The following is a 25,268-nucleotide window of genomic DNA, read 5'->3' as shown; positions in this document are numbered from 1 at the left end:
GGCAGCTTTGTGAAAACCGGACTCTTATCTCGCCGCACCGAGCAAGAAGAAATGAGTTGGGAACGATTAGCGAAATAACTTAGATTCCAGGCTTTTCACATTCGCGACTCTTGACTGCAATACTCGGCATAATGTCTATGCAACGTTCGCGTGCAATCGACAGCTCCAATACTCTAGGGCTCAACGAGGCGCGCGTGTCACTCCAACATGGCGCCGATAGTGTGCTAATAACGTGATATCGTTTGCATTTTATTCAGAAGAGCTTTTCTTTAAAAGAATGGAGGAAAAAGACATGCGACAACATGGAACCTTGAACATGCTTTACAACACGGAAAACAAAAGGTAAAGAAAAGCTTTCTTTATCTCCATTGTTCAGTTTAATGTTTTCATGAAATCAACTTTTGTAAATCCGCAAAAGAATCTTTGGGGACACGATATTCTCTTACAAAAATACTATGCGTGAATGAAATTTGTCTTTGCATTTCTAGAAAGTAGTTGAATATTTTTAGGTTAAGCTTATATAACTTAGGATTAGCCCTGTTTCTTCGCGAAATTGAGCGAAAACCCTCGAACTCTAGCGCCGATTTCTGTATTTGATTTGCTTATTTCCGTCCACCTAATCAGGTTTGAGAGCTGTTGATCTTACGAAGTTGATGAAATTGATTGCAAATTGGCAGTACAATCCTTTTTGCTTTGCAAATTTTATGACGTTTTTTGATAAAAAAAAGAAGAATACGCAAGCAAATTTGATTATATATAATTCCTTAACAGGTGACAGAGATTTTATTGTCTAAGTTTGTAACTGAACTCTTTGCGAGTCACTTTAAAAGTATAATTGAAAATTTACTCTGCGCGCGTTGTGTTCATTTGTGTTGCTTACTGAATAGCCTTGGCTTTCTATTCTTTTTACCTGCCCAATTTTCTTTGTCCACGAAAGCGATAACACCAAATTTCAGTGTATATCGACTGTTTTCTTACTGAGTGTTCGCACTGGTTTCTTGATTGGAATAAATCAAGTCTTTGAGTGTTTCATAAATTGAAGAGCCCCGGTGCTTATTACCTAAAACAATTCATTAGCAATGCGCCCAATCTCGTTGGTATAAACAGTTTTGGACTATGAATATTAATTCGACGCCACGTTTGAAAATGTAATTACTAAAACAAATACCTTTATATCAAGTTTTCAACGGAAGACGAGTAGTCATTATATATTATTCGTGCGTTTTAATACTGAACAATGCCTTTCTTTTTTATTTAATATACAAAGTCTGTCCAGAAAAATATTATTTCTTAAACAAATGAGTGTAATTTTTCACAACTGCGTACGTTATTCCTATACATGCAATTCGTCATTTTCTAAATGATTTCAAATTCTGCTTAAATATGGAAGCTATTGCCTCTAGTAAATATACGTTATTAATTCTCAAAAACATCTTGTTAACAACTCGACGGTATAATCTATTTTACAAGGTTAAAATATTTGACGATTATCTCTCCGATCATTAAGTTTCTTGTCCTCCCCAGTTTTCGGTTCACTGTCTATGCCGTTGATTAGCTCCACGCCGGCATGAAGTGATTTTCACGTACATGACAACTGTTTTCGTTACTGCTTTATACTGCATTTACGATATTCAAGAGCGACTGAAATTTTGTGTCCATCGCACTATGTCCTTGTTGAATCTTTGGCTTGATTTTTTAAATGTGTTTCATCACGCTTTGTTTCTAGGGGTGTACCAGTTCACAGTCCTTACAGCTACATTCTTTGACAATCGCCACCTTCTTTACTACGAAATCGGGAGTTTGTCCGGGGCACTCTAGCCTTACGCTCATCGTCTCCACTTTCGACGCCGTACAATATGAGCAAGAAACGAAGCGTTTGGGGATGTAAAAAGAGTTACATTGTCCATAGCACATGTTGTTATCCACGCTTACAGATTTGCAGCCATGGTGTTTGATCGTTTCCTTGAAATGATTAGGTGTGCACCAATCCGTTTTAAGTTCTATCCTGCCAAAGTTGATGACATTCGTGCCTTGCCTTAGAGGCAACTTACTTTGCTGAACTTGTTGTGTTTTGGACGACAAAACAGAGTTTGTGGCGTGTTTACTATCAGGGGATGGGACTACAGGGGGAGGTGAGATGTTTCCTCTTTGGGACTGTGTGTCTGTTTGCTGATTTGGTTTCAAAGGCAGGAGTTCCCAAGATCGCTTAGCGGCGCTTGGTGATGATAATCCGTTGCTGTTTTGCTGGTTAGGTAAGGATGTTAAACTTTTCCCAACTTCGGCCGACTCACCCGAAGCACCTAATTGCATAAACGACTGCTTGGCCGCTGTGGTCTTAGATGAGTCGCTGTTGCCTTGCGTGAAGTCACCTTGGTCTTTATTTGCCTGTGCCAGGTTACCTATGGCTGAAGGTGGTTGTAGAGTGCGTAGTGTATCAAGTTGATTATGCTGTGAAAGCCGTCCTTTGTCTACTGCAGGTAGAGCGCTGGATCTCCTGTTAAGTTGATCTTGCAACGACGGAATCGGAGAGGAACCAATTGAAAGAAGACCAGTAAAAATAAGGAGCATTACGAAATGCCACTGGTTGCTCTTCAGAACATTCATCTAAAAGACAAAGATGCAAAAATTGGCTTAATCGAAGTCGTAATCATATAAACACGAGTTATCTCATTATTTCCTAAACTTGCTCTTACATTGTTGTTTATCCTTGACATTATATTCGAATCCCTTCAAAAGAAATAGTGAATAGCCTATGAACGCCAACGCGCTCACTGATTTATAAGACATTCTGCCATTTGCAATATTATCCCGTCAGCACGTGCCAAGAGGTTTGTCGTATTTAAGATCTTTGATAACAGCCTTTAAAAGACTGAAATATTCGTCTAAACCTTGAGATCTCGTTTTAGTTATATTAGAGGTGTGTTTTGAAAGCACTTGAATAGCTACATTAAATTGGAACAGTAATTCTTGTTCCCACTGAATAAAGGTTTCCTCTATATTTTTTTCCTGGAGACTGTCTTCTAGATCTGTCTGAGATTTCCCCTCTTTTTTGTCGTAAAACTGAAGTTTTGTTTTTATTGGCAAGAGAACCTCTCGAGATAAATCCTGTGTTTTATTTGCTTATAGTTACTCATAAGACTACAAATTTGTGTTATCCACTTGTGGTTTGAATTGAATGTAACGTGTATTTGCTGTTTGATTGTCGGCTTATAAAACACTGATTGATATATTTTCGTGGACTTCCAGAAGATGGAATTGAACCAGGAAACCACTTTAGAGCGTACACACAGGCAAAGCTTAAGACTTTTAATATGGTTGCCCATGACTTTGTAGCTACTTTAGCAAAGTGCTCATTTACCTTTCAATTCTTGCAGTGAAGTCGATCCTGTCGAAGTTTAACTGGAATCAAATCTAGAAAAAGTAAACAGACCAACTTATTGGGAGCTCGTGCAAAGTGAAAAGAGTCACAAACACGAAGCACACTGCGAAAGCAGTTGCTGAAAATACAAACTGCTTCGCATGAACAAGTTATCTTCTTCACTTAATTTCGATCGATATTGCTATTAATCTCACCGTTTGATTAATCGGAGTGAGGAGAGTTATTTTCTCGCCGTTAGTTGACCTTAAACAAGCCTCAGAGTCAAACACAACCGATCGTAGCTGCACCGCCAGCAAGTTCCTTAGACTAAACGAGTCCGGGAACTGCGGTAATAAGCGCGATTGTGGCAAACTGCGGTTTATATTGTGTCTTTTCATACAAGCACGCCACTTGTCCGGCAAAATAGGTGCAATTTAAAACACGCTTGTCATTGTTCGAGGCAAAGCATGATATATCAAAGCTAAAATATAGTTTCGTCACTTCTTGCAACTATGAAGAATGCTGGCGCCACGGAACCTGTCTCAAATTAACTCAATAGAGCATTCTCGTTAGATTGTTATTCACTCGACAGAAAAATATTGTTATGTTCGGTAAGAAGAAACGGCATTTCGATTTAGAGAACCCCCTTACCGATGTATTACTTCCTAAAAAAAAATAGTCCTTTTACTGAAAGTTTCCAAGTCGTTTCAGTGCTTAAGGTTTTAAAATTGAATCTAATGAATAATCACCAGACAAATAAACAAAAGAACAATCGGCAATTAGCGCAAACTTTCATAGCAAAAGTTATTGTTTACAACGGCGCCAGAAGAGAGAGGAAGAAAAATAAGGTTTCCGCCTTTTTTCTCTCCATGTGGTCTTTATTCCAGCGAACATTTCTAGGAGTTGGACACGAAAGAAACAGCGTTGACGCCATATTAAACCCGGGAACGTCATAAGGTTCTTTCTGGCACCCAACCAATGGCGCCGGATGAAAAAAGTATCGCTGATACTCTTAAGGTTGAATCATACCGCTTTCGAAAAAAATATGGGTCCGTCTGCAAGCTTGGTCCGTCAGTTACTTACTAGACAAATCGTAAACAGAGCAACAGATATCGTTCATATAATATTGCTGTTTGACTTCGGCATCTACAAGTTTAGCATATATATTCTAACGAATTCGCTGCCAATGAAAATTGCAGAAGAGTGATACTTTTCTATTTACTTAGTATCACAATTTCATCGTATCAATGCAATTTTTTGGGGGAAAGTTTGTTTTACGTTTTTTGTTTTCATTTATACCTTTCACTTTAAATGCTTCGTCATAAAATACATCTGTGACCTCAAAAACCAAGTTGATTTAGCATAATGAAATAACAAAACCACAGCCAAGGCAATTGAAGTACCGCTCTATCGTTTGTTTGTCGTTCCACTGACAATTTTATGTTCGGAAGTTTAACTGACGTCAAAAACACCACTAACAGCAAATTACATGTAACAATTCTGTGAGAGAAACGCTCCCAGATGAAAAGGTTGCTGTGACTTGGCAAATGCCTTTTTTACATTCCAGGAGCGGGGGAGACTATTCCCGGATTTTTTGGCAACTTTTGAGCGATTTCTGGTCATTTTTTGGGAGCAACTTTGACTCAATTTGCTGGCATAGTACGTAAAGGGTATCTGGGGAAAGCCAAGAAGGCTTATGCGCGCGACATAGGCTACAGTATAACTTGAAGCTTTTGAAGGAGTAATGTTTAGAGCATTTCATTCTTTTTCCAAAACGAAAAAAAATTAAAGTGTCGTGAAATTTGAAAGTCTAGAAGTTAAGTGACTCATGATCATCCAAGGCTTTAGAAAATGTACGCCAAACTTTTTGGTCAACAAGTTTAAAATCGTATTGCGAAAAATTCGGTGACTTACCGTTACACTAGATATTTAAATGATCGTCTACAAGCGTGTGAAAATCGTTGTAACAGTACTAAAATCTCCGATGTATGGAACAATTATCCCCAGATCACTGACTTGCACTGATCGAGTACAAGACTCACGATGACGAGGGTAACTTTGAATAACAATATTAAACTCTGTCGATTTATTTCTTGTTTCAAAACGGTTATTCAGTTCTTTTTTTAGAGCATTTGTAAACCAAAAGCATAATTATACAATCTCTTACATTTCATTTTAAACATAGTATCCCACTCATTATATCACATTCAAACATAGCATCACAAATAAACACCTGAGTTCCATTGACGTAGATGATCTTCACGATATGACGTTTTTCTCGGTCAGCAACGCAATATGTTTTTTTTGAACTCGATCTATTTAAAGCCTTTTCTCAACAGGCCTTAATAGTACTGAATATAATATCAGATTGCAAGAAGTGAAGTATTATACATAACCTAACGCCTGCGATCCAAAGGAATATTAAAAACAACTGAACTAAACGGCGGTTATTATCCGGTGTTTTATGAAATAAGCGATTTATTGCCGACATACAAACTCACACGATGTCTGCGTTACTTGTCGCGGTTCACGAATCAGTGATCATTAAACATTGTTCAGCATGAATTGTGGCGCCGAACCGCTCTTAACAACCTAAAGGAGAAACTCATGATTTGTTTTTAAGGTCACTTTGGTAAACACTTCATTTCCGCGCGTGCAAATCTTACGCACGATATACTGCCATACGTGACAAGGTCAGGTGCAGGAAGTATTGACCAACTTCCTGTCCAGCTTCGACTAAAGCAGTACCGTATCCCAGTAGCTTGAGTAGCCGGCGCTTGAAAGTTATGGGTGCGATATAGATCGAGGCACGCCCATATTACCTGCAAGTGCCTGCTATGCAGGCTAGTATCCCAGGGTCGCTTGTGTTAAATAATTAAAGTCAGTATTTACCGCAACAAGTAGCCTTTAGTCGCGTGTTTGTTCCTCCCAAAAAAGGATGTAATTAATCGTAAGTCTGTGACACAAAATTTTCTTGAAATTGACGAAAGCCGAAATTCAGTTACTTTGATAAGATTGGGGCACTTTCAAATGCCTACAATTCAAATGACGGCAAAATTGAAGATTTAAGCTAAAATTTTTAGAATCGCGGTTGCAGATCGTTAAACGCATATTTGTTTTAATGTTTTTATTATTGTTATTCTGTAAACTATGCGGTTTTTAAATCTTAAGTTGGTGGAACATTTACAGAGAATGATTGATCGGACTGTTTTTTTTTTTTGCGGAACCGGTTGCGTAGGTCACTTGATTTAAGGTTGATGTACAAGAACTGTGCGTAAAACATAATGATACTAGCTAAGGCCGTTCAGCTAGAAAAAGGTCCTGTTAATAGAATTTGTAAAAAAATGAACGTTGTTTTAATTACCATTGTAAACTTTGTGCGTTGTGAGAAATCCTATAAGGCTCATTGGCTGATGAAAGCGCGTTGCATGTAAGTGTCCTTTAAATAAATTCAAGGACTTCTTTTTCGCTCTTTGACCATTTTATAAACTTAGTTGAGTAATATCATCTTAACACTCAGGTATAGATATTACTTTGTATTCGAGCCAAATTTATTTACATCGCTTACTATTTATATATAAAATGTGCTTTTAACTGTTGCCCTTGGTTTTGCTTTTTCACTACTGCCAAGCACGCAGATTGAATATCAAAATGGGGCTTTAATTAAAGGTAATAAGCAATTTGCAGGTTGGACTGAACTCGAAATTCTTCAGACTGTACTTGGCTAGTCCCCCTTGGTGGTGTTTAGATTTCTCGCCCATTCTGCAGACGGTGCGCTTCGTTCAATTCACCTAGTAACCCAACCCTTGGAGCAGCAGTGTCAGTATAGACGAGAAACAAATTATCTTGAAACACTGGATGGACGTGACTTCAGCCTTCATAATATACCGGTGTTTGCAGCAGAATGCAAGGTCAGCGACCTGCCAAAATACAAGCAACACCCCGGTTCGGGGACGCGGTGTCTAGCGAGTCAACTCCTGTATATAAGTGATAAATAGCCGGAGTTCCTGAACTATTTTTCAGTTGACCGTGGCATTGTTGTCAGACCAAAAGCAAAATATTTAGCAGAACTCAGACAGAGGCGACGAATCATATTAAGACATGAATCGCTGAACTTGAGGATGCCTTTTGCAAGAGGAAGATTGCTGGTGAATGTTCCATTTTTCCTTCGTTTCTCAGTTTGAAAATAATTATAATTCTTCTTATTATAATTATGAGCATAAAATTGATAAAGATCAACTCAAAAAATGTTTAACTGCAAGGGGGAATATCTTTATCAGATTATTGCAAACAAGTGCTTATGAATTGCGTTCCCCAAGGCGTTTACGTAAGAAGCCGATTTCCTGAGATGCAAAAATCTCTAGTTCTTTATGACTCTACTCAGTAGTAGAATATACCACGCAGTTATTTTGAATTAATATGTTTTGTGGAAATAAGCACAATTTTTGTTTTTATGTACTATGTAATCCATTATGCGAAGTTGTTTTTTGTAGTATTGGCGTCATTCAGCTGCGATGATGATTTCAATAAACGTATATCTACCTGTCTAATCAGAAGTTTCTATATTTTAAGCCTTGTATTTACTTTAACCTTTGTTTTGCTTTCTTTAATTTTCCTCACAGGAATTTCGGTTTAGTGACAAAAAACGCTAGGGAAATTGATGGAATATAAACTATTTTCATACGTAAATAAGTCCTTTGAGAGCGGAACAATAATGTTCATTTTTTGCTGATGTTTCTTCCTACGCGTATCCGATGAAAAAAGCGAAAACGCAACTTTTTTAAAACACTTCAGAGCGGACATTTTTGAAGACGCCAATTTCCCGTAATCATTGGCAGCAGATGTAAACGGATGTGTTCGAAACCGTGATGACGTCACATTATCTGAAAAATTGTGTCATTATCACTCATTGCTTTTTTAAGGCTTGTAGCATTCTCTATTACTTCCTTTTTTGAAACGGAACAGATACGTTTTCGAATAAAAACCACCGGGATACTTGAGTACGGGGCTTAAATCATGATTCACCTGTATGCGTATGTATGAGTTTTAGGTCTGATCTTGTTTGAAAAACATTGAACGGCGAAAACTGAACAAAGTCATTATTGTTCCCTTCATCTAAAAAGCTGAGTATTACTTGTGCAAAACATTGCCGTTTTCGATATACAGTCTGACCTGTTAGGTCAGGTGATATCAGTTTGATTGCGGGGTGAGGAAAATTTAAATTTCATTTCGTATCCGTTCGACGAGATTTAGGCTAATACGGTTAGCACTAGCTAGAAAGACGACGCTAGTCGCTAACAACTGATAAAAAAAATTAAATGTAATAGAAAACACCAAAAGCGATATCAAGTCATATTTTGCCTATTCTTAATTTCATTTTTGACTGTTCTTTTGATAATCGGTTTTGGTTCATCTCCGCAGACTGAAAACAAAATTTGAAGTCGTATTGCTCCGACAGTTGACTGATCATGGATGACAAATTACCCTTTGGTGCGAGAAATTGAAGGCAAGGCTGATTAGACAGCTATTGGGCAAATAAATTAGCTGTCCGATCAGCCTTAATTGCCTTCAATTTTAAGTGCTACATTTGTGGGACCGACGATTTGAATTAATTTCAAAAATCTAATCAGTCCATGATTGTAGTTAAAAAAAAAAAAAAATGCTTAATTCTGTATGCGAAACAAAATGAATAAGGTTGATTAATTGAGGTCTGAGTAGCGAAATGAACGATTTTTGTTTAAAGACAGGCTCGGGTTTTGAGACACACCTCTACCCAACACCTCTCGTGTGAGCCCCAGGGGTGGGGGGGGGGGGGGGGGGGGCGGGAGAAAAACACTGCATTTCGGCCATCAGTCAGAACCAAGAGATCATGACGTAGCTCACCCTCTCTTGGTCAGAACCTAGGCAATTGCATCGTTTTTAGTATAGCCATCCATTTAATAATACTAATAATAATCTTATAAAGCGCTGTTTTTCTACTGAACCAACAGCGCTTTACAACAGTAAATGATTAAGAAAACTAAGTAACATAAAAAAGCCTGAAAAAACGTAATAATTAATGATTCTTACAATTCAAAGTAATTCCAGTAAAAAGGTACGTCTTTAGAGTCTATTTAAAAGATTCTGCTGACTTGAAACGTTTTATACTTAATGGGAGCTGTCAAGGGTATTCCATAGTTTTGGGGCAATAAAGGAGAAAGCTCGCTCCCCATATGTTTTAAGATGGCAGCGAGGCTGTACCAGTAGTTCTTTATCAGACGACCGCGATGTCCTTGATGGTCTACAGTGAATTAAGAGGTCACTTAGATAGGATGGCGCTAGTCAAATTAGTAAAATCCATTTGATATCTACAGTTCATTTCTGATCTTTTGCTTTGTTTTTCGATTTTGTTTTGGTTTATATTAGTTTTGATATTCAATTTCCGATGGGGACAATTTCAGATTCCCTCGGCCTCTCCCTGAGGATAAAACTTCTGAATGGCGGTCTTTTTTTATTGACGCACCCTAAACGATACCTGTCCACATATTATATACAATGAGTGCCCTGTCAATTATTTAGTACGGGAACTTCCTTACCCTTCCCCTCCAATGGCATTGAGACCTGGGAGCCCGTTTCTCGAAAGGCCCGGTAACTTTTCGAGTCCGAAGGCAAATTTTGAAATCAAAACCTAGCTAAACCCGTTGAATATTAGCACAGTTCCAAGCTCACAAACTAGTCAATTTTGTTTGTTAACTGATAATCAACTCGCCATACATTTGACATTTTCAGCCAAATGGAATAAACCCCAAAAAGTTTGAAAAAACGCGAATTCATTTTAAAACTAGAGACGTTTTTTCTCCCATCGCCGCCGTAGATGCTAAAGCTTCCTAGTGTCCTTAATAAGGGGGTTGACAGTGTATGAGAGTTTGAAGCTAGTGTCCGTTGTCCGTATTAACAGGTGTCCGTATTAATTAAGCGGGTTAATTTTAGAGAAAATATATGAGTTTTCCGTCAGGACCAACAAAACTGTTCGTTGTATACGGATGTCCGTAGAGCAGGTTTCCACTGTATTTTGCGGCTTAGGTATAAGTTCAAAATTATCAGTAGACGAACGCAACTGGTGCTGTTTTTTATTGATCATCTAGGTTAGTGGCCGTTGGATTAACCTTTTACTTGTTTGTCTGGATCATGAACGGGCAACTAAAAATATATCATAGGTTGGGGTTCTGTTGGTTAACGCTATTTTTGAACTAAGTAATTTGTAAGATTGACAAGATTCCTTTTATAACTGAAATAATAGAAAGCAAAGCTGCTATATATTGATTTCCGGCCAGTACTAGAGAGTCCAAACAAGTTTTGCTTCATTTTCGTCTAAACATATTCTTGTATGATATTTAAAAACAGTCTTCTTTGAAGAGAGGATTATCCCTTCTTGCCCTGTTATAATCTGTTAGGATAATGAAATGCAAATTTCGTCCAAGAAATTCTATCATGCCATCTTAAAGAGGTTATGTCATGCTGATTAATTCTTGTTTTAGGTCAATTATGTGCTGAAAAGGACTTCTCTGGAGTTATGAAGAAATTATCAAGCAAATTTCGCAAGGGAACACTTACCATATACTACTATAGTTTTTTTGGTGAGTTCTGCAGGCATTTCGTTAAAACTTGAAACGGTTGGATCAATCTTTCAAGTTTCAATACATGTCCATCCTTGCCATCCGTTGCAACAGATGACAGGAAACAGTTTCAATGGCTAAATAAAGACATAAATAACAAAACTGGACCATTATTTTTTATATTCAAGTGATGCGAGAAAAATTTTAGCTTTCAAAAAGAAAGGCAGTGGCGTGGCATAGCTTCTTTAAGTTCGAATTCGTCTCTTTACAAGTGGTGCATTGAATTTCGCACATCGCATGAAAATTTCTTTATCATGCAGGTTTTCCCGGATCAAGCTTCTAACCGTGACCGTGTCTTGTTTGAATTTAAACTCTCAAGCGTAAAAGCAATTACATGCCCTTTTCCGTGGTACAAGGTGGGGTTGGCAGTCCTTCCACCTCCCCCACACCTTAGTCTAAGGTTTGTACTTATCATGAGTGAGATGATATGAATATTATGGAATATGGCACTGCTGAGGACTTGTGACATCATTCAAAACGGCTGCCATCTTGGACTTCATGAAAATTCAGACTTGTGCAAGCAGAACAGAAATTAGTGATTTTGATTTCCAAATATGAGGTTCAAAGTAGATACTGTCATACGTGGCATTGTGTAATTGCTCATGTTACTCCTGACGTCGTGTATCGTAACCATAGCAACCTTCTATCAACACATTTTTGTCACAAGCTACTGATGGGAAGATCTGGCTAAAAGTCGTTTTGAAAAAAAAAAAAAAAACAAGAAAAGCCTTTAAGAGTGGACTGTGTATTCCGAGAAGACACCCATGGAAATAAATAATTCGCTTGTTGAGAGTCTCTTACTGACCAACAATGCACGGATTTAATTAGCATTCCATTCGACTAAAAATCTGACTAAGAGATTTGTTACAATCATAATCTACATTCCTTATTTCAGACGATTTCTCGCTCAATTGAATGGGAGCTCCGCACCAAATCCATAACCGTTGTATCGCCGAAATGCAAGCAGTCTGTGTTGATATAGAAAATGACTCACTCATCGATCCAAAATAGCTATTTTATGGTAAAGAAATGAATTAAAATAATTTTATGGCCCACAGGAAATCTTTCGGTTAGAGCCTGACGATCGATTGTTCAATTAATGCAGTTTTCTTTTCGGAGCTTTCCTCGTGATTTCTACTTTCGGAAGAAACGTTCGTGTTTAGCTGTTTCGTTTTTATCTGGAAAAAAAAGAAAATCAAACTTATAATTTGATGTCGCTAAGAGGGCAACAAGTGTAGAACTTTCATCTAAATAATGCAACCGCGCCCACCAAATCAATCACCTCGGACTTGATGCATCTTACACATGTCTCCATTGATCGGATTTACGGTCACCTTGTTCAAAGTGGATCTTAAATATGTTCACGTTCTTGAAAAATATTTGCTCTGTTAATTCGCATACGATATCAGTGAACATCTAAAGAGATAAATGTAAACGAAATTGTAGGCGTTGGAATAACCTCGAATAAATATCAAAAATTGAATATGTTTTGTCTATACATGCACAATCCGAGTCCTTTTTTAGGGGGGAGGAGAGAGGGCTAAGGGGGCAAATAAGATATAGTAAGTACATTGATATTCCTTAGTTTTATTCGGTATTGCACAGATAAGAAAATGCAAACAGTTGGCGGGTACAAATTATGCTACGGGTTAAACTCAAACTGGACAACAAGTAATCATGCAGCGCGTCTTGTACTTGCTGATTTAAATCGGTCGCTGAGAACGATTCAGAGCTACTACTAGCGGTACGTTATACATCGTCAGTGGTTCACTAATTCCTGACCGCACATTTGTATACTGTAAGTTTTTCCAAGTAATACTTCTTAAGTACAGTTACTTTAATAAGCATTTGATGAGGTAGGCGAGCAAATGGTTTTAATTTTATTTTCATTGCTAGTTAATCGATTTTCAATACTGTAAAGTACAGTAGCAAGTATACATAACGAGCACTGCGGTTTTGGTTACGGATTGATGTGGACGATTGGCTTTTATGCAAGAAATAAAGCCAGCGAAATAACTCACTTAAGTATGCCATCGAGGTAGTTAAAATTTTTCCCCTAATGAATTACTGAGCACTATCAGATATACTGACCTGAATGGAAACTGCCAAGTACTTGAAGAGCTTCGATCTTCGACGTGCTGTGAGCGTCCTCGCCTTTTCTTCTCTGGTGGTCAGTATGGAATACCGCGAGGTTTTATCCATATTGACTCCGATTCTTTATTGCCTACCACTGGTCTGAAAAAGGGACACGTGACTTGTTGGCGAGCCAGACAGTCGCCGGATCTCGGCTGGAATAAAGACGTTTGAAGGGGATATCATAGTCTACATCATGGTAGAGCAATTTGTATTAGCGCTTAAACAAAACACAAATCAACTGAAACAATGAGATTTATAAGTGTTTAGTCTGCTATTAATCCGAAACGGACAAAGAACGTGCCAAGTAAAATTGAAACATTGACATCGACAAAACGATCTTCGCAAAATACTCTATTTCTTAGGATAAGACGCCATTGTTTTACTTACCTCAAACTGGATGTATGTCATTCTTAGCCCAGCATCGCTCCCGGCCGCCCCTGTAATCCGCTATGTGAAAATGATACTTTCGTGTGCAATTAATCACCCTTCCAGCTGAGAAACTAAAACACCTTTTTAGTTCATTAATTTACAATTTCGTTTCTTAGGAGCACGGCTCATGGTGCTGTAAACCCTAGAAGCGCGGCATTGAGTCTGACACAGCCATTGAAGGATTTTACCACTTCCCGATACCCGCTGCTCCAAACAAACTTTCGTCAGGGGAGAGGAGACAACAAGGCTCCAGGACTTCAATTAACAAAATAAAAATAAAATTGCAACAGAAAATAAAAGTGAATTGACCGCCCGGGGGGGGGGTACCCCTTATAATGACCTGTGCTGGGAGGTTCCACTCGAATGGGTTACCTTGTTTCAGTCAGGATTCTGGTAGAATGAAAGGGTAGTGATTTCTTGATTTCAATAGTTGAAGAATATGAAAGTGCAGAGAAATATGCTATTTAGGTCAGTAAAAAGACCTAAAAGGGCTTTAAAAAATGCATTTTATGGCTGTGAAAAAGTTGAGAAAACATTCTGGTTTTAGGATTTATTCATATGTTTTAAAGACAGTGCTTTTACAGCGGTGAAAGTGATGCAAAGTTCTAAACTAAGTATGCGAAAGGGGTGCCATTTGTCAATGGAAGGTATACTTGTGAAAGAGGTCCCTTCTCTGTCAAAAAATTATATCAAAGACCGGGTAGGTGTTGGACCTCGGAGACGGAGCCTCCCCGTATAAAACTTTGTCGAGTACCCCCCTTGGGTATTAATAGCACCTTTTTCACATTTGTTTGTTTGTAAATAAATTCTTTATCTATCGACTTCACAAATCTTAAAGATTTTAAGTTGTATATAACTTGGGAGTGCTTTAGTGCACAGTCGCTAATTTTGATCCGCGCCGGTATTGTTTAAAATTCAGAACCGCAAATCCTTACCAATCTTCAGGAAATCTAGACTGACCTGTTCTTAACGACTTTAGCAGTGGCCTCGCGAATCAAATCTGGAAGCTTCTCGCGAACTTTGAACCTTAAAATCAATGCAAGGAACTATAAAAAGGCAGTGGTTTAATAGTCACAAGACTAATGAACATAAACCCTCAATATCGACTCCTTAACATAAATCAGCAAAATGTTTTCTTTGTTATTATTTAGCTTTTTTGTTTTGTGGCGTTATTCTCGCGTAATTTATTTATAGTTATGTCATATTCAGTTTAAATTTCTCTTTCTTTGTTACTGAACTAAATAAAATAAGGACATTAACCTGCTAACCTGAATTCTGACACGTCCCCGAAGAGTTTGCGCTTCAGGTTCAAGAAATCAATTTTCTTTTAAGCTTTTCTTCTTGTTTTTGTTTTTTTTTCTTGTCGTTGTTGTTTTTTGTTTTTGTTTTGAAAAGGATATCGATAACGATTTTAGCGATGAAGAATGCAGTATTTGTACGGAAAGCCAATACTCTACAATGGAAAATTCCCCAAAATATATAATCGCGTGGATATGAAGAGCTCTTGTTAGCTCTTGTTTAACATCACGGGCTTCGTCGCACTGGATTAAAGAAAAACAAAAAAACAGCAAATGTAATCGAAGAGTCTTGGATTCTGGATTCCACACCGTGGAATCCAGATTTTTTTTGTCGGTAGAACTTGGATCGCGGACTATAGTAGAATTATAGCGTAATTAAGCTGTATTCTAGAATCCAAAGTCCAGGATTCCAGGATTCCACAACAAAAATTTGCTGGATTCCTGATTCCACAAGCAAACAATTTATCTAATTCTGGGATGCGGATTCCCTCAGATGGGGCACATGCGGCCTATTAGCTAAATTGTCATTTCTAAAAAGACTAGACCGTCGGTGATTATTTCAACTCGTCAGAAGGGATCAATGCGAAAAGACGATGACATCCTTACCTTTTTTAAAAAAGTTCTTGGGAACTTAATCAGCAAAGTGGTCAGATATAACAGTACTCTGCTCGCGAAAATCGTGGCAATTGAATTTGCTTATTTAGAATTGGAAAAATTTGCTTGTTTCCCCACTTAACATTCATACGACCTTGCTAGGCATATTTGACCTATCTAGATACTTAAGAAAAACAAACTCTTGTAATAGTTCCAATAACTCTCTCCTTCCGGTGCGCGTCGTATTAATTCATCGAGAGAAGATTAAGCGGCTTCTGGCAATAATCAGTTCTAAGTGCTACAAGAATAAACTGCGCACAACAGGTTTCGGACTAATAACAAAGATAACTTCCAGAGAGAGGGCCGGGAGATAAGGGGTTCTTACCATTTACACAAACCGCCCGGTTGGCGCGAAAACTTGTGCGTGACATAAAACTATATCCTGGAACTATATAATATATAAAATTTGACGTGTTGGGAGAACAATGAACAGAGAACAAGGTGTATCCAAATCAGCTGAAAAGACTGAAAAAAAAAAAATGGAAGAATTGCCTCGCCTAAAATCACAGCAAATATCTTCTTATGCTTCCCCCCCGGAACCATTTGATTTTCCAAGCGAAATTGCTGGTTTGCCCAGGGCAAACAAAACAGTTTTACATGGAAGAGGTAGTTCAGATGGGGACGCCAATTCTCTACCTCCTGGTCACTTTTTGTTTCGTATCAGTTCGATTCTGAGAAGCGAAGTAAGAGTAGCTCTCTCTTTTTCTCTCTTCATGCGAAGTTCAAAAAAATGCATGCCCCCAAAATATTATCGAATTGAGCTAAAAGATACTGGAAATTGTGTACATATTTCTAATATTAAAGGGACCTCTATACAGTATATCCAATAAAATCATATGACCCATAAATATCGGATATGGCTGGGTTTTCTGTAGAAGGAATTCACTTTTCACTGGCTTACTCGGATTATGTCGATCGTGAGCTTGTAGATACAACGGAGGTTATTTTTGTTAGTGCTGACACCGATCCCCCCAAAACCGATTATCACAGGCGATTAAAAATCTAGCATTTCCTTTGTCCTGTGCGTAATGTTATGCCTCTTACTGAAAAGCCGTCACGTACGGTGTAAGGCCTGGTGTGACATCAAAGCACAGAGAAGAGGGAAAGGTTTTACTTCCGGTTGATTTCCGTAAAATGGGATAAGCTCGTGTCATGCTAAGATATTATAGGATTACGAGTTTAAGTTAAGAAGGTGATGAGATAATTATCATTAACTAGGAGCGATCAGTTTTTTTCTTTTTTGGCTGCCTTGGCTGCATAGCAACCTTCAAAAAACACTTTACTGCAAAATGGGGTTTAGATAGCGGGCGTTTAGATAGTGGGGAGCAAGTTAAATGGTACGCGGCGAGCGCAAAAAAAAACAAAACAAAACAAAAAAACGAGGGTAGACTCCCTTTTCCCGCCCCGTTTTTTCCCTCGTCAATTTTTCGCCCGCGCCCTAATTTTTCGCCTCCCGGCCAACCATTTGAAAGCCTGGAACAGGCTAGGTGAAGTCGTGTCAGGCTTTTATTAGTGATTTTACGCAACAGGACGGCAGAAAGAGGAGGACGGCAAAACGCTTGTGTTTAACAAACGTAAAAGGACTTTTACTTGCTCTTCACTAAATATCAATGTGTTTTTGTCTTTTACAAAAAAGATCTGTTTCAAGGAAGATGTAAATTTTCGGAGGGAGAGAAGCGACGACCGGAAATACGTCTGCCGTTCGCAGGCTATTAAAGGAAGATGAAGTTTTAGGCAAATTTTTTTCAAACAAAATTATTGTCACGCGTGTCACACAAGGTTTGCCGTCTTCTTTACTCTCCTGGCCTGTTGCGTAAGTTCACTATTATTGGATTACGAGTTTAAAGCGATAATCAACCTCGTTCCCAGGGTTCTCTCCTACTAGCCTCCCCAGCACACGTTCTTTTGGCAACTCTCCTACCCGCTCCTTAGTAGCTTGCGTAGCTGGCGGTATTGTGTACTAGTCGAGTGAGATTTGGTGGCGGAGCCGCTACGAGAGGAGAAGCCACGAGAAATACCCCTCGTTCCCACTCCCTTTTTTTGATCGCGGCTCCACCGCCAAAACTCAGTAATCGCGCCGACTCAACATTACCGCCAGCTACGCAGGCTAGCTCTTTAGGGACGAAATGGGAGAGACGACTGGGAGCGCGGTTGATGAGATAATTATCGTTTAAACAGGAGCGATCAGTCAGTTTTTTTCTTTTTTGGGTGCATGGCAACCTTATGAGAACAAAATGTATGGTAAACTTGAATGAATCAGTCGAGTGAAAAAAATTTCTCGTTATTTCTGATGTGACCGCCATTCCGATGTGTGTAGTCAGGCTCCTGGTAAGCAATTTCAAATTGTTAACCGGACAAGAAAAACCGGCCAGAAAAAAGTAGGATCTAAGCAGGATTGTTTTGTTAAATGACGGCTGGAGCTTCGGCTGTGTATTCAATCCTTGTGCAATGAAAGGTTTACGAGCGGGAAGCGGTGTCCTTCTATATGGGAGTCCCCATGGAATCACAAGAGAACAAGATTTGGGGCTCCCACGGCCACAGAATTTCTATTTCCACTCTGGAAACTAAGTCCAGAAACCGTAGACACGATAACCAGCCGTTCGTAGTTTGGGAGCAAAAGGAGGGCAAACAGGAGTCCGCACTCAAACCATGTCACTGAACAGCTGGAAATCGAAACCGCAAAGAGGCACAATCAGTTCGCACTGGAAACTTTGTAGGCGATCAACCAACGAACGTGTTCCAGCCTCCCCCTTAATTCCCTGACCTCCGTAGTACACTATCATAATTCTAATAGCTTGGAATGGTAATGAAACTAAAGTGGAATAGGTACAAACTACGTTAATCGGCCTGTGCTACTTATTTTCGAACCCTGTTCGCTCGAACCGTCGGGGTTCGAACACAGTACCTATGTTTTATTTAAAAAACAAACAAACAAACAAACAAACAAAGAAAAAATTGGGGGGGGGATTATTTGAGTTAGAGTGGCTAAGTGCATTTCCACTATATAGTGTAAACGCACATTTAAATTTTAACCTGGGTTTTCTGTTTTTTGTCTGATATTTTTCTCCATTCTTTTTGGAGCAACGAATCATCAAATCGTACTCAAAAATAAAATAAAATAAAATAAACTCGATTCACTTTAAATCTTTCTTGTTTGATTTCAAATTTCACACTAACCCGGGATTATCCTTAACCCAGGTTTGAACAACCCGGCCCAGGGCTTAGTCTGGGCTTCCTGTGCTTTAGGAATTGACCGCGAACAAGACCAACAAGAAGACTGGTGCCAAAAGAAATGCAAATTTTGCGCGCAAATATGGCGCCGTTTTTGAAGCAGTGTTAATGTCCTTTGTCCTGGTTTATTCGGCTTTCAATGATGAAGAATAGTTCACTTTCAGTTAATTAGAGCAATGGTAAGCTTCCCAAAAACTTCCTGCTTTTCGTTTACCTTCTGGCGGTTCTTTAAATTGCGAAATCGACTTCTAGTACCTTAATACTTGTTGTGCTCTCTTGAGACGCTTCAAGTGTAAATTCACGTCAGAAATGACTGTTGTTGTTTTAATTGTAGAGGAGATCTCTTGCTCCGAGCCAACTTCTCAAAAGAAAGCAAGGCTTCGAGGAAGAAGAACAGACTCAGCACAAACGGAAACAGGTGAAAATGTGCCGTACTTTATTTGAAAAGCTTACTTTATGGTTTAATAAATAAGCTTGTATGATAATGAAAATTATTTACAAAATTGATTTGCAAAGTCAGTGAAAGTGGTACAGCAGAAACGTGACAACAACTCGTGCTTTATGCTGTGGGGCATGCTTTAGGTTAATATAATCTTTTCATACTTGACGAAATTTTTGTCCTTCTTGTTCTACCGAGAGCCATTTACCAAAAGAATCTGGAAATTTGGATTGCAATGTCCTTCATGTGTGAGGAACGTGTACCATTTGACATAAGTCAGGGTTTTTATGAAAATGACAACAGTGGAGCCTGAGGTAACAGCCGACATTTTGTAACGCCACCTCTGGTTTCCTGTAAAATGACGTCTGAGAAACGAGCGCAGAAATTTGATACTAAGGTCCAGATCGGGGTAGTGCTTCTGATTCCCATGCAGCATGATCAATCAGAAGCACTACCTAGATCTGGCAGTGACATGCATCAGTTTGGAATTCCTGCACTTGTTTATTAGATGCCATTTCCTGGAAAACTGGTGTTAGGGTTGCCAACTGTTATCCGCTTTCTTAAGCTTCATGCAAACGGATCAAACAACTTGCAACAATGACCAGCTTCAAACTTTTGCGCAACAACAGGCAACAGGGTGTGCAACTTAACAAACCCAACATATAACATCCAACAATGTTGTGTCCATTTGCACATACACTGTAGCTTTACATTTGTAGGCTAACAGCAGTGCAGAGCCTGGAACTGGTGAGTCCTTGAGAAAAAATGGAACATGCATCTCTATCAGAAAACTTTCCAATGGGAAAAGAGTATTACTTTTAGTTTCTGCTTACGTGTATTTCTGAAATTTTCTTAACAGAAAACTTTACAGCAACTGAAATTTCAGGAATTTTGTGGTAAAATGGAAAATACCACTTACTTCTGTGTCATTTCCAAAAAGCATGCCTTTACAGCATGCAAAGAAAGTCGTATCCGATAGCCCGGGGCTAGTGGATTTTGCTATCAGGCTAGTGATTTTCGTTCTTAACTTGCCCGACGGCCAGGTGCTGTTTTTTGGAGAAATTCAAATTACAGAAGGACTAATCAATCCTGCTAATCAAAAAGGGTTTGGGGGCTAGCTACAGCTTGCCCAAATGGCAGGCTGTGAAACTGACTTTCTTTGCACCCTGCTTTATTGTTCATGCAAAATAATATTATTTCCCTCTTTCTAATTGCCTGTTATCCCTCAGCTAATTCTTCATAGTCAGCTGGGGTTGACCAAATTCAGATTTAGAGTACACCACTCAAAATTAAGTTCTGAGTCACTTGAAAGTCTTGATTCTTGAGACTCTATTCTTAAAACTTTTGAGAATCAAATCTCTAATATCGAGGATCAAGTTTTGAGTTTCAAAACCACAGTGTCAAGTCAAGAAATGATTTATAGTGAGCTAGACTGATCTCTCAATTGACAAATTTGGAAAACAGCTTTTAGTGTAGATTATATACCATCATTAACATTTGTCCTTCAGACATCAGTGATTGTATAAAGTCATTGCAAATTATTCATGGCTATAAACACATTTAGAATTTAGTGTTTAGTTTGTAATGGTGAAAAGAGATTGAAAAGAGATTGAATATACCAGTACTGGTACTGGTATGTTTTACACGTTCTAACCAATTTTCACCCAGATGTTTAGAAGTGATATTTTGTCAAAGTTTTGCATACAAGAAAACTGATATCTGCCTAGCCCTTGTCAAGGTGATGACAAATGCATAAGAAGTGTTGTTGTGACAAAATAATTTGGAAATTTAAGGTGTATGTACAAGTGCTCTATTATTCAGCTTGGTGTGGAAGTTCATGTTTTTTCCTTGTCAAACAGCACACCTGTGTAGAAAAATACATAATATTTTAATTATTTAATAATTAAAATATTATGTACTTTTGAATAAGGGAGAATTTACACCTTTTTAATAATACTGTATGTTCCTTGTGGTTTTGATTTTGGTTCAGAAGCTCAAATGTGATCCAGCTGAAGATGTGCCTGACAGACCAGTTTTGGCTCCACTATCAACACAAGACAACTGTGGCTCATTTAACCTCTCAGCCCATGTAAATAAATATGTGCATTATTTCTTTATGTACATTTGTATTCTTCATTTAAAATAGGCCGAGAAAACAGCCGGCATTTTGCGACACCACCACTGGGTGGGAAAAGAGTGCAGAAATTCCATACCAATGATGCATCACTACCCAGATCTGGATAGTGCTCCTGATTGGATGAAGCAAATTTAGCCAATCAGAAGCATTACCCTGATCTGGGTAATGATCTGGGAAGTGATGCATCATCAGTTCTGGAGTCTCTTAGATGTCATTTCATGGGAAACCAGTAGTGGTGGACATTGTGAAATGTTGGCAGTTTTCTCAGGCTACAGCTGTATGTTTGATACAGTCTGTCGTCTGCCATTATTATTATTAGATTTACAGATTTATTATAATCCATTTTGAAGTCACTGGTGATCCCTGCAATCTGATTGGCTTTCAGCAGTGTGATTTATTCCCGGATAACACTTTTTTTTGTTCTAAATTGTGTCGTTCATTTTCTAAACTGACACCATTTCTGATTAAATTGCACCATTTTCGCTCTGTATTGCCTCATTTCTGTTTTGGGTACACAATGAGATGTGAAAGCCTTTTTGTTTCTGCTTTTCAACAAACGAGCTACTTGGTCAAATAAATATTGATATACTGACTGAATTCTGTGATTTCAAAGTGGCTGTATTAAAGTGGTATTTAAACTTTGTGGTGTACAATTAGTTTGGTCTGAAATCATAGTGGTAGATTTCAAATCGAACTCACACTGTGTGCTCATCCGATTTTAAAGTCACGCATATGATTTCAGACCAGATTGCACTCCACTCAGTTCAATTACCATTGTACACTGTATGATGCAGAGTCTCTCTCTTACATTTTATACAATTGCAAAGGTAAAAGTATTTTTTTGAGGGCACAATTAATAACATCTGTGAAATTAATCCTTACAATGTAACTTACGTGTATTGTATACTGCTACTGTATGTGTTTCGTATTTTTTCAATATTTTTGAAGCTGGAATTCATAAAATGTCTGACAGTGTAAGCGTAAAATCATGTGAAAATCTCAGACATGTTAAAAAAAATCTTGCAGAAAAAATAATGATATGAATTGTTTTGTTTTTTAAAACAGGAAGCACTTATTCGCAAGATTCTTGCTAAGCCCTTCAAAGTTCCTTTGCCAAACTATCAAGGCAAGTCCTAATTACTCTTATTATTATCCATTCTACTTACTATCTGTCTACTCATTGGCTAAGAGCCTACAGCTAATTTTGGAAATCAGTGCAACCCACAGATTACTTTATTAATTATAGTTATCTGCTAGCAGAAAACTGACTGATCTGTAGGTTGCGCACGCAATGTATGATTTCCAATAAGAACCTTGTAATGCTGTGTTTCTCTTTATTTTTGTCAAAACAGTGTGCAATAAAACAATAATTATTAGATTCGGTTTTTGTGATATCCTAAATAATCAAGGCCTTGGTAGGTGTTATCAACCTCTGTCTTTGGCTAGGCTGATAACACTTACCTCGACCTTGATTATTTCGGATATCACAAAATCTCATCCAGTAATTGTTGAATATTTTCTTTACACTTCACTTCAGCTTCTGAGTCCTTGAGTGGAGCATTTTTGTGCTTATTGTAATTCCTGCAATTACGTGTATGATTCCCTGATCCTAGAATCTCAGGATGATGATGATGATGATGATAAATAATAATGATTATAATAATAATAATGATAGTAATAGATAAATAAATAAATAATAACAATATGAGCTTCTTAAAACTCTTTAATTCTTTGAAGTGGCCAAAGTCAAGGAAAGACAAAAATTCAGATTTATATTTAAATTTGTAAATGTGACTGGGCACTGGATTTCATACACTAACACTAATTTACCATTAAACAGGTCAAAATAAGGGGATTGTAAACAAATAGTGAATGGGAAATTTAAACAGTTTGCATAAGTGTTAAATGGTAGACCAAAGTTCCAAAATGGATTGTGCAATTTCCGTTAAATGGATGGGGAAAATTTAAACAAAAAGGAAGAAAGAAACACTAACAGTCCAGTCAATATGCTAACAGCCAGCAATTTTGCTACAGTTTCCAGTGCAATATTTGCTGCTAACTCAACTGCGCTTAATTTTTTAAACTTTAATAATAATAAAATTTATTAATATAAATAAAGAATGGTAATATTGTTCAACAAATGTAAAGCTATTAAGTAAATAGTCATTTGTTTGTTAAAATAGTAGTATTGGTAATAAAGTGAGCCGGCCATAGCTTCCATACACTTTAATCACTAGTCTTATGAATCACTTTACATTTATGTTTACATCGATTTTATTACATGTATCATCCTTAACTTGAGATCATCCTCATCAATGATATGTGGATCTTTGCATTCCTCTTGCATCCCTACATACTACAGTCAACTCCTGGTAACTCGACCCTCTTTAACTTGAACCTTCTGTTAACTCAGTTCCCTTCAGATGATCATTTTCCACTTAAGCAATAGAAAATGTTTTCCGTGTTTGCATAGCCTGATATAAACACGACAGGGGCTGGGAGAATTCGAGACAGTTATGCAAACCCGAGACAAAGTTGAGGGTTTGCATAACTGTCGAGAATTCTCCCAATGCCTCGAGTGTTTATATCAGGCTATGCAAACACAGGAAAAAAGTTTTCTATTGCTTTTATAAAATAAATTTCCTGTGAAAAAAAGGCAAAACTCTTTGTATGCCACTGATTAAAAGAGAAATTCTTACCAGTCGCAAAATCTTGTCCACGAAGTCTTGCACGCATAATCAGTTCTTGTTTTGCAAAAAGATGCTTTGCAAAGTACGAATTTTTCTCGCTTAAAATGTCAGGATAAGTGAAGAAAAATTGACACACCTTTGTAACGATTTTCCTAGTTTCAGCTAACAAAGGAATGGGTAAATAAAGTAAACTTGTTGAGTTTTGAACTGGAAAACTTTTTCAAATTCGTGCTCGCGTGATTAGCACATGAAAAGCCAAACAACTTGACGCGACAACCATGTTTACATACTCTCATGCAAACACTCCTCTCGGCCAATCAGAGCGCACGTACTATCTTAGTTATTTTATAAATAATTTTACCCTCCATAACTCAAACTCCCAATAACTCAAACTTTTTTTGTATTTCCCTTATTTCGAATTATCGGGAGTCGACTATATTTAAGAAAGGGAAGGGGAGGGAGAGGCCTTTTTTACCTAGGGGTGCTGCTTATTGCGGGCGAGGATGCGTTTTAAATATGGGCACTTATCAAACTTGTATGGTATAACCAAAAGAACACCCTACACTTTCATGTACAGAGCTGTTTAATTTCCTGTCTACTAAATTTTTCCAACATGAAATCTAAGTGACAGCACTCTGGCCCTGATACAATGTATTTCACTGTTGTTTAGGATGCACCTATTCAAGAGGTCTTGGAATAAAGAGAAAAGGTCCTCGTAGAGCTCTTCATGATCCTTATGAAGAAAATGCATTGGTTCTTTACTCCCCTCCTGAACTTACTGCTCATGAAAAGCTCACAGCTGCTTTGTAAGTTCCACGTCCAAACAATATTAAACATATGAATGCTCATTCTCAACCTTAGAATAAAAAAATTGAAAAATAAATTCTTGTCTCAAAAGTTCTCAGCTACATGTAGCTACTAGTTCCTGAAGGGTCTCAAAAGGTACAATTATACTAAAAAATCTGAGACCTTTTTAGACCAGAATCTATTTTTCAAATGTTAAACTTTTGTTGAAAAATTAATGGAAAAGTGTATTTGCCATTATGTATAGATCTAGTCTACACTGTACTTATTTTGCATTACAAGTAAGTTTGGAAATTGATTCAGTCATCTGACATTATGACGAAAGTAGAATAGGCCGGTCTTTAGTGCGATACATTTAATACATGCATAATATCTAGACTTTAAGTTAGAAGTAGTAGGATTTAGAACTGTGAAACAGTCAACAGATTTGGGGAAAA

General features: G+C 37.9%; 2 protein-coding genes and 1 long non-coding RNA gene across 4 annotated transcripts in view; 1 reads left to right on the top strand and 2 right to left on the bottom strand.

Annotated features, from left to right (window-relative positions):
- Nucleotides 1-1,201: 1,201 nt before the first annotated feature.
- Nucleotides 1,202-2,766, bottom strand: LOC140921161 (uncharacterized). Its single transcript, XM_073371132.1, has 2 exons — nt 2,694-2,766; nt 1,202-2,604 (listed from the first exon to the last, which is right to left on the bottom strand). The coding sequence occupies exons 1-2, from the start codon at nt 2,712-2,714 to the stop codon at nt 1,723-1,725; spliced, it is 903 nt and encodes a 300-aa protein (XP_073227233.1). The 5' UTR covers nt 2,715-2,766; the 3' UTR covers nt 1,202-1,722.
- A 594-nt stretch (nt 2,767-3,360) lies between these two features.
- LOC140921162 (uncharacterized) lies at nt 3,361-15,081 on the bottom strand. 2 transcript variants are annotated; one of them, XR_012163997.1, is made up of 4 exons: nt 14,847-15,081; nt 13,537-13,649; nt 13,105-13,301; nt 3,361-3,411 (listed from the first exon to the last, which is right to left on the bottom strand). It is a non-coding gene; the product is annotated as an uncharacterized lncRNA (long non-coding RNA). The 2 variants fall into 2 exon arrangements; XR_012163996.1 differs by lacking the exon at nt 14,847-15,081 and having other exon boundaries at nt 13,537-13,804.
- Nucleotides 15,082-18,823: 3,742 nt separating this feature from the next.
- Nucleotides 18,824-25,268, top strand: part of LOC140954063 (DNA repair and recombination protein RAD54-like) — a 33,519-nt gene continuing 27,074 nt past the window's right edge. The window contains exons 1-5 of the mRNA XM_073403466.1: nt 18,824-18,940; nt 19,096-19,179; nt 21,191-21,289; nt 22,403-22,463; nt 24,698-24,833. Of these exons, the coding sequence (XP_073259567.1) occupies nt 18,938-18,940; nt 19,096-19,179; nt 21,191-21,289; nt 22,403-22,463; nt 24,698-24,833 (383 nt within the window). The 5' untranslated portion in view covers nt 18,824-18,937. The remainder of the gene's footprint in view (nt 18,941-19,095; nt 19,180-21,190; nt 21,290-22,402; nt 22,464-24,697; nt 24,834-25,268) is intronic.

Source organism: Porites lutea, chromosome 12 (genome assembly GCF_958299795.1).
Source record: "Porites lutea chromosome 12, jaPorLute2.1, whole genome shotgun sequence".
Taxonomy (NCBI): Eukaryota; Metazoa; Cnidaria; class Anthozoa; order Scleractinia; family Poritidae; genus Porites; species Porites lutea.
The sequence above is the reverse complement of the archived record's forward strand: the minus strand, read 5'-3'. Positions and strand labels throughout refer to the sequence as shown.